This window comes from Quercus robur, chromosome 8 (genome assembly GCF_932294415.1).
Source record: "Quercus robur chromosome 8, dhQueRobu3.1, whole genome shotgun sequence".
Lineage (NCBI taxonomy): Eukaryota > Viridiplantae > Streptophyta > Magnoliopsida > Fagales > Fagaceae > Quercus > Quercus robur.
In genome coordinates this window covers 9,605,652-9,614,498 of record NC_065541.1, presented here as the reverse complement: position 1 = coordinate 9,614,498, position 8,847 = coordinate 9,605,652, and the positions used below count along the sequence as shown (strand labels likewise).

At 34.6% G+C, this 8,847-nt stretch overlaps 1 protein-coding gene across 2 annotated transcripts; it reads left to right on the top strand.

Moving 5' to 3' along the window:
• Positions 1-662: 662 nt before the first annotated feature.
• Positions 663-8,544, top strand: LOC126694499 (EH domain-containing protein 1). 2 transcript variants are annotated; one of them, XM_050390821.1, is made up of 16 exons: positions 663-934; positions 1,068-1,147; positions 2,487-2,555; positions 2,660-2,717; positions 2,895-2,950; positions 3,040-3,079; positions 3,161-3,219; positions 4,010-4,123; positions 4,310-4,412; positions 4,516-4,565; positions 6,480-6,608; positions 6,716-6,967; positions 7,051-7,130; positions 7,400-7,526; positions 7,763-7,906; positions 8,001-8,544. In XM_050390821.1, exons 1-16 carry the CDS (start codon positions 850-852, stop codon positions 8,184-8,186), a joined length of 1,632 nt encoding a protein of 543 aa, XP_050246778.1. In that variant the 5' UTR covers positions 663-849; the 3' UTR covers positions 8,187-8,544. The 2 variants fall into 2 exon arrangements, with proteins under 2 accessions (XP_050246778.1, XP_050246777.1); XM_050390820.1 differs by having other exon boundaries at positions 3,037-3,079.
• The last annotated feature ends 303 nt before the right edge of the window (positions 8,545-8,847 follow it).

Below are 8,847 nucleotides of genomic sequence, written 5' to 3'. Positions count from 1 at the left end.
GCATTTAGATGAGTTGAATTAAAATTTAGCATTTAGATCATATGGGATTTAACCTAAAGTTAAACATCTAAAGTTCTATTTAACAAAATTTAATTATTAGTAAGCCCTAAATACTTGTGCACTAAATTAAACAATATTTGAAGAGAGAAATAGAAGGATTTTTAAACCATTCCGAAGCACAAACCTATCCTAAATGCTAGTGTGTTATAAAATGTGAACCCAAATCCACTCTAAATCCATTTGAAAATTTTCAAATCCTTTTACAATTTAGAGTTGAATTGAGTCCAAAAATCAAATCCAACACATTGACTTGCTCAAAAAAAAAAAAAAAAAAAATCCACTTTTTTCTTCAACCAACCTATTTTTAAAAATTTGAGAGAGAGAAGGAAAATATATTCCGTACCAAACGGCCAGAAGAACGTTGGTTTTCCATTCTGTAGGTGCAATCACAGCTTATACTTTTCTCTCTTTGGCGCGTGCCCGTTAACATATACAGTTCAAAACTTTAAACTTTTAACCGTAAACTTTATACTCTCTCTCTCTCTGTAAACGCTGTCGTATGTGCATTGAAAACGACGACGTTTTCGTGTAACACACCTCGTCTCGAGTCACGATCACGCATTCACATTTTGCTGTATTCTTTGGCAAATAGGCCTCACTCTAATTCTCTGTTCGGCTGTTCCCCACAATATCCCGAAACAAAAGCTAAGAAATCAGAGAAAGTGTTTTTCTTATTTTTTTAATTTTTGAAAAAAAAATTCATGTTTAAATTTCCATATATAGTAGACGAAGTATATCTCCCATTTTCGAAATTTGGAAAAATCCGGAAAGTAAAGAATCTACTTTACCATGGAGATCGCTTCGATTCCAATCACTACGTGTTCCAAAGAGCATCAGCAGATCTATCAGGAATGGTTCAATTACGCTGATGCAGGTACGTACTACCGCGTTCACGAATTTTCATATCCACTCCTCTGTTTGGTTCCCGAGAAAAAAAAAATCGAAGAAACGAAAAGAAAATTTTAAAATTTTAAATGCTTAATCTATTCATTTCATTTTTTGTTCAGATACCGATGGCCGCATTACTGGTAATGATGCTACCAAGTTCTTCGCCATGTCGAATCTATCCAGGCAAGATCTCAAGCAGGTCTGATTTCCTTAATTTTTTTTCTTCGCTAATTTTGATTATATTTTTAAGAATAGGTTTTGCAAGTGCTTTCATTTCTTGTTTTTGCTTTGTTTTTTACTAGTACCAATAGTTAGTATTATTTGATAATTTCTTATACGAATAGCTTTATAAACGCTATTAGTGGTTTAGTTACTGTGATTTTGTAAAACCCTAAGCAAATGTTTGACATATGTTGTAGCAGAGCGAGCTTTATTGGAATCTCATAAACTATAGATTAGTTGATGTAATAGCTTTCTTTGGCTTATATGTTAGATGTCAAGGTTTGGAGAAATTATTTTGTACACCCAATGCATATGACCTCTCCCGCACATATGAGTTAGGAACCATGTGCGGGACCCACGGCCCACATTTATGTGAGAGGATGGTGTAGTATACTAGGTGCATTGAATAATTTCAACATGGTTTGAACATCTCATTTACCACCTTATGGCGAGAAAATCTAGTACCACAACTTATCTCAAAACTTCTTTGCCACAACTATGATGTGGCAGAGTGCGAGTGGTGTAAGAAAAAAAGTGGGTCCATGTGTAGGTGATAGGCAACCATTCACAATCTGCCAGATCAGAGTTATGGTAAAAAGTTGTGAAATAGTGTGGTCTTAGAACTAGTCCCTTATGGCCAGTTTGGGTGGAGGGGGAGGTAGGGGAGTAGAGTTGGCTGGAAATTAGCCTACTTTACTCTAATTTCTGGCCAAATCTACTCTAATTTCTAGCCAAATCTACTCCTCTCCCTCCCCCTCCATTCAATCTGGTCATTAGTGTTGGATTGCTTGTGTTTGTTCTTTGAACTCTTTCCATACTTTTTTTGATTGGTAAGTTACACACACACTCCCCCGATGGGTCATCAACCCACAATCTCACCCTCCACCTTGCACTTATAAGGAAGAGGTGCTGGTTGAATTAGAGCTCATTAGCTACCATACTAACTGTTTTTTTTTTTTTTTTTTTGGCTGAATCTATTCTAACTGGTTCAAGACTATGTGGATTAGTTTTCTTTGCTTCTTGTACTTCATTTTTAAATTTAACAACACAACAATAACAAGTCCCAAATTTTGGTGTTGGCTATGGATCCTCAACAAATTAGTTAGGGTGGGCTACATGTATTTTTTTTTCCTATATTCTATTCTATCCGGAGTCATACTCTCTGCTACTTCCTTAATTGACATGCCCTTTTTTTTTTATTACTTTTACCAATGTTATTTTTGGTCTTCATTAGTTCATCTACCATTTTTGTTTCCTTAACTTGAATAAGCTCACTCTTTTACTTAACTATTTATTTTTTATTTTTTATTTTACAGGTGTGGGCAATCGCAGATTCGAAGCGACAGGGATACCTTGGTTTCAAGGAGTTTATCGCTGCTATGCAGGTTGTAATTAGTATGCTTAGATGACATAAACCTAGTCTAGTCCTTTTTTTTTTTTTTTTTTTTTCATTCCAGGACCTGACCAGTTCTTTCTTCTTAACATGTAGCTAGTGTCTCTGGCACAAGCTGGTCATGCAGTAACACATGATCTCCTGAATAGTGACGGTAAACTGTTTATGTTTAGGTTTGTCTCTATAGTGCATGATTAGATTGGTTGAGCCCTCGAGCCTCATGTTTAAATTAGCAACTGTCACTAAGTGTGACATGTAGTTATTTTGCATAGAATTATCTGTCTAATGTTGCCATTTAGCATAAAAGTTGAAATGATTTTATTTATTGCAGTTGACTTGAGCAGTTTGAAACCTCCTGTAATGGAGGGTTTGGATGCACTAATAGCAGTAAGTATGCTATTTTGTCTCAATTTTTGTCTCCCATCAATTTCCTTTTAGGCAACTTCTTATGTTTCTTAATATCATTCATTCAGAAGAAAAAGCGCAAGGAAAAGACTAGTGAACTCGAATCAAATGGTAAGCCATTTTTTGTTACAGATAAGAAAGCATTTTGGTGTCTTTGGATTTTTTGAAATGCACTGATTTGCAGTGATGCAGGTAGTTTGCATGGGCCATCACCTTCAGCTAATTGGTTTTCATCAAAATCAGCAAAAAATGTATGTTTTCTTGCCTACAAGTTTGTATCTGATGCATTTATTGAATTAGTCTTGTGCTCTTATTTCAAAATACATATATACTTGAATCCAAATGGAGTTGTTCTGAACACAACTTGGTGCATCACTTTTTGGTCATATATATATATACACATATAAACTTAAGTGACTTTTTCTTTAGTTGCATTTTCTCATTTTGACAGTTTTGCTCACTTTATTTCATTTCACTGTTGTTATGTCGGCCATTTTGGGTTATTTTACTTAAGATTTGTTGCACCAATGAAGCTAGTATTGACTATTGTGTAATACTGTTACTACTTACTAATGATCAATTACTTTTATGTTTATAAAAATAGCCTTCTTTCTCTCTGTGATGCATTGTTTGTCTGCTGTTAGTATCTCTCATTCTTCTCGTTTGGTGGAGGAGGGGATCTGATGTAGGACAAATTAGGGATTTGTCTACGTTTAGTTGTGGTGGGTTTAGGGTAGGAAAGAAGAAGAATTAGTGAGAAAAAAAAAGGAGAAATGATCTCCTCTCTCTATAAAGAGAATAGGAAACTCTGTGAATTGAATATATAATAGAAATGAGAGTATTTATACTTCATTTTGCTTTCATCAAATTTGTCATTTTTTTTCAGTGATATTCTCAAGCAAAAATTCTAATTTCTATGTGGTCCTTTCTGGCTCTTTTTTAACCCTTTTTTTTTTCACATGTTCTTTGGTACTTTAATCCTTATGTCAGAATCTAGTCATTTATCTTTTGCCTTGCTGATTTTCTTGGGTATGTTCCTAGGTACCACTTTCCTCGGTTACATCAATTGTTGATGGATTGAAGAGACTGTACCTTCAGAAGCTGAAACCACTAGAAGTTACTTATCGTTTTAATGACTTTGTATCCCCGTTGCTGGTGAGTGAACAATGTACTTTATCTGTCTTGCTTCAACCCACATAAAGTGCTAAACTAGTATTTAATTCAGTTTATTATTTTGTTGGATTTGTGTGAAATTTATCCATAGTACTGTTGATGCCATACTGTAGAACTGAGATGGTGGTGGACTATGAGCTTATTATTTGCTGTTGAACTGTTGTGTAGGCTAATAGTGATTTTGATGCAAAACCAATGGTTATGCTTTTGGGTCAATATTCCACTGGGAAAACAACATTCATTAAGCATCTGCTCAAGAGTGGTTATCCAGGCAAGTTTCTTCTGTGTGTATGTGTGTGCACACGCAAGCAAGCACATTTTAGTTTAAAAGATTCTATATATGTGTAATTGATTTTTCATATTGCTCATCACAGGAGCCCACATTGGACCGGAGCCTACAACTGACAGATTTGTTGTTGTCATGGTACCTTCAAAACCAACTCCCGTGGTGTTATCACCAATGTTGTAGTCTTAAGTTATTTACCTTTAACTAAGACAATGTTTTGTGGTTCATTTTATTTTAAAAGCAACATTTTAATATTCAGAATCAACATCAATTATATGGAGTGATTTTTATTCCTGTTATTTTCTATTATTTATACTCTTTTTCTTTGATAATGTGATGATTTTTGGTGAGTGTTGAACCTTATTTGTTTTCTTTTGTCACTTTTATCTTCTTCTACTTTTTTGTTTTTGTTTTTGTTTCTGTTTTTTTTGCTTGCCTTTCTTCATCTCCATCATTATGGAATTATTTGATTCTGGTGGTGCACTAGTTTATGTATATTCCAATCAGGGGAAATAAACTATTATTATGCATGCAAAGATAAGTTGTAGAAATGGCAATCAATAAACTAGTGGTTTTACTTTTATGTACCTTATCCTCTATTATGTAGGGCCTCTATTATTTAGGGCCTCTTTCATTTGCATGAGGTTTGTTTTCTGTGAGGAAGGTTTTAAATTCCCTGAATCCTCAAGGAAAAAATTCTTGACCAAACTGATTTTTTTTTGGAAATGCAAAAAGTAATATTACTAAGATGACTAGTATATGAACATTTGCTTGTAATTCATATATTGACATGTTGATACATTTACCTGATAGGTATACAACTTCGGCTACTTATCCTTGCATCATCTCTTTTTTGCTTTTCTTTTCTTATTTTTGATAGGTAAACATAATTCATACACACGTATGTGATTGAACCCATGATCTGACTCTTCACTCTTTGTTTACTTGTTTCTGGGGTCAGGATCTGCATTTGGTTTAGAGTCCATTGACATCCTTTTAGTCATTATCCTTGTGCTTACAATGATCAATATTAATGAGAAATTAGTCAATGTGCCTGCTAACCTAACTTTCACTAGAATATGAGCCTCATTGCTTTATGAGCTTCATCATTATCATGTCCATGGTAAAAGTAGATTATTATTCATTTGTGTTAGCACTTAGTGTTTGTTCTTACCATGCGTAGTACTGCTTTCTTGTTTTGATGGAATTTTGCTACCTTGCTTTATTCTTTCTGCCAAATTGTAAATTTCTTTTCTCCAGAAAATTTTGATATTCAAAAAAAAAAAAAAAAGGCTCTTATAGCTCCCGTTGTAAATGTTTGCGAGAAAAAAAGAATGTAAACAGAATAACGAATATAACTATACTGATCATCTTACTGGAAAAAAAATGGGGAAGAGTTTGTACCCTTTTTTTTTAAAGTATTGAATGCATATCTTGCTCTTGAAGTACCTTTCTTTTATGAGGTCTAGAACTTGGAGATATTTATTAGAGTTTGACCTTCCATTTTGCTTTCTCTTTTATGCTCATCATAACTGTTAGAAATATGTGGTTAAATGATTAAATTTACTATATCCCAATAGCTTAAGCTTTTGGTACAATCAGTAATTTAACATGATATCAAAGGATGATATCCTGAGTTCAATCTTTGTCTCCTCCACTCTACCTTCCATTTAAATTCCTATGTATTGGGCCTCACCTATTAAAAGATAGTTTTGGCTCACACATGAGGGGGAGTGTTAGAAATATGTGGTTAAATGATTAAATTTATCATATCCCAATAGCTTAAACTTTTTGGACAATCGGTAATTTAACAATAACTAAAGAAGCTGCTATTATAAAGAGAAGGGGAAAAAGGGGCACTGTACGAACATTTCTTATTAGTTCCAAGTCCTTGTAGTTTATCTTAGTATTGAAATGGCTGTCTTATTACTATGTGACTGGGTAACCTTTCATACATTTTTTTTCTTTTAGTATTCTATGTGCATGATATATTTCTGCTACTTCCAAATTCTTATTTGCAATGGTGTTGACTAGCTAAGTTTGCTCCTATAGTCTGGTCCTGATGAAAGAAGTATTCCTGGGAACACCATAGCTGTTCAAGCTGACATGCCGTTCAGTGGTCTGACAACATTTGGAACTGCTTTTTTGTCAAAATTTGAGTGTTCTCAAATGCCACATCCTGTGAGTTATTTTTTCTTGAATCACCATGAAGATTCTCTGTATTGTCATTTTGTGGCAACTGAAACATACTCTTTATTTATTTATTTTTTTTAAATTTATGTTGGAAGCTGCTGGAGCACATCACTTTTGTGGATACTCCTGGTGTTCTGTCTGGAGAGAAGCAACGAACGCAAAGAGCGTATGATTTTACAGGCGTAACATCATGGTTTGCTGCAAAGTGTGACCTCATTCTACTTTTGTTCGATCCTCACAAGCTTGATGTCAGCGATGAATTCAAGAGAGTGATATCATCTTTACGTGGTCATGATGACAAGATTAGAGTGGTTCTAAACAAGGCAGATCAAATTGATACCCAACAAGTAAGAGTTTTCGCTGCTAAGTGAATCCTTAAATTTGCATATTGGATGGTAGTAATCTGCTTACCCACGTCCCTACATTGCAGCTGATGCGTGTTTATGGAGCATTAATGTGGTCTCTTGGGAAAGTTATAAACACTCCTGAGGTTATGCGTGTTTATATTGGGTAGGCTCTCTATTATTTGGTATCTAACTTACCTGTTACAGTCTCCTGGTATTCCACCAGGCACCAGATATATGTATATCACTTCAAGTTTATTTCCAATGCTTGTTCTCATTTTGGGTATTATCTCCCATAACTTTGTATCTAATATACTATTAACGAATCCATTAAATGCTGTTTATCCCTTTTTTTTTCCGACTTTCCTTGTGAACCTGAGTTCCATCATGACTTCATGAGTTGTGTGTAGTTGACATCTCTCCTCACTTTGGCAGATCATTCAATGACAAACCTGTAAATGAATCTGCTACTGGTCCAATTGGTAAAGAACTTTTTGAAAAAGAACAGGAGGACCTTCTTTCTGACCTAAAAGATATTCCAAAGAAAGCCTGTGATCGTAGGGTGAGTCACTGCATCATTTCTTTTGGAATTTCCTATTTTGCTGAATGATTTCAGATGTAGTTATGTCGTTTGTGGGTAAGAAAATCGCATGTACAAAAAGTAGGCCAAAGTTTAAGTTCCTTTGCACTGAAATGTCTCCTAGGTGGAGCCTCATTATTTGATTTACAATGGTCAATTTCTTGTTTTTCCTTGAAGTTGCTTGTGAAGTGATTCTCTATGGTGTTTCTATCTGGCAGATTAATGAATTTGTGAAACGTGCCCGAGCTGCAAAGATACACGCTTACATTATTAGTCATCTTAAAAAGGAGATGCCAGCTATGATTGGAAAAGCTAAAACTCAGCAGAGACTCATTGATAATTTGTTAGATGAATTTGGAAAGGTTTCAACTCTCTGCCCTCTCTGCTTAAAACTTTGTTGTCTTGTTTTTTAATTTTTTTTATGATTCTGTATATACTTCAATTCTATCAATCCAGGTTCAAAGGGAGTTCCATTTACCTCCGGGAGATTTCCCAAATGTTGAGCACTTCAAGGAGATCTTGAGTGGCTACAATATTGATAAGTTTGAGAAGTTAAAGCCGAAAATGATACAAGCTGTGGATGACATGCTAGGTTATGATATCCCAGACCTATTGAAGAATTTTAGAAATCCGTACGATTAAAGAATGCCAGTATTTTCCAAGATAACTGGACAGGTTTAATATTGAGTGGAGTACATGCCATAAATCAATGGTGCGGGAGCCTTGTCAAGTATGGGCACTTTAATCTTCACTGTTTAGATCAAATTTTGATTTTCCAGGTCCCAAACAATGTCCATTGTTATAGATAAATTTATCGGCTGCCCCTTCAATAGCTCTGTTTTCGTATGAAGACCATGGAAGTTGGTATAATAAATTTCTATAGAGATCAGCATGTCTTATATATATTTGTTATGTATATAATTAAGAATTTTATATAAAGTGTATGGTATTTTGGGCTATCCATGAAATTTGGATTGAACCTACAAGCATTTGCACTTCATCAGTATCAGAGCATCTGCTAATGGTTATGTGTAGTGGATGATCTAGGTGGAAAATTATGAGGTGATAAGTATAATTAAGAGTTGCAAACAAGAGTCCATTAATTGTATGCCCGTGCCCAGCCAATTTTAGGCCCATGCACTGGCCCATTTATCTGCCCAACAGAAATAAAGTATTCAAGAGACTCAAGACCCATTTCAATCTGACCATGAATAAACTGAACTCTCTTGGATGACTAAAATAGAATTCAAAAAATATAAAATTTCTTTTACCTTCTACTTTAATTGTCATTGTTATCTTTGTA

Excerpts from the sequence above, each read along its gene's own strand:
- LOC126694499 (XM_050390820.1), top strand. The coding sequence starts at position 850 with ATGGAGATCGCTTCGATTCCAATCACTACGTGTTCCAAAGAGCATCAG. Across the intron at positions 2,951-3,036 it reads GTTTGGATGCACTAATAGCA|AAGAAAAAGCGCAAGGAAAA; the intron begins GTAAGTATGCTA and ends TCATTCATTCAG. Across the intron at positions 6,609-6,715 it reads GTTCTCAAATGCCACATCCT|CTGCTGGAGCACATCACTTT; the intron begins GTGAGTTATTTT and ends TTATGTTGGAAG.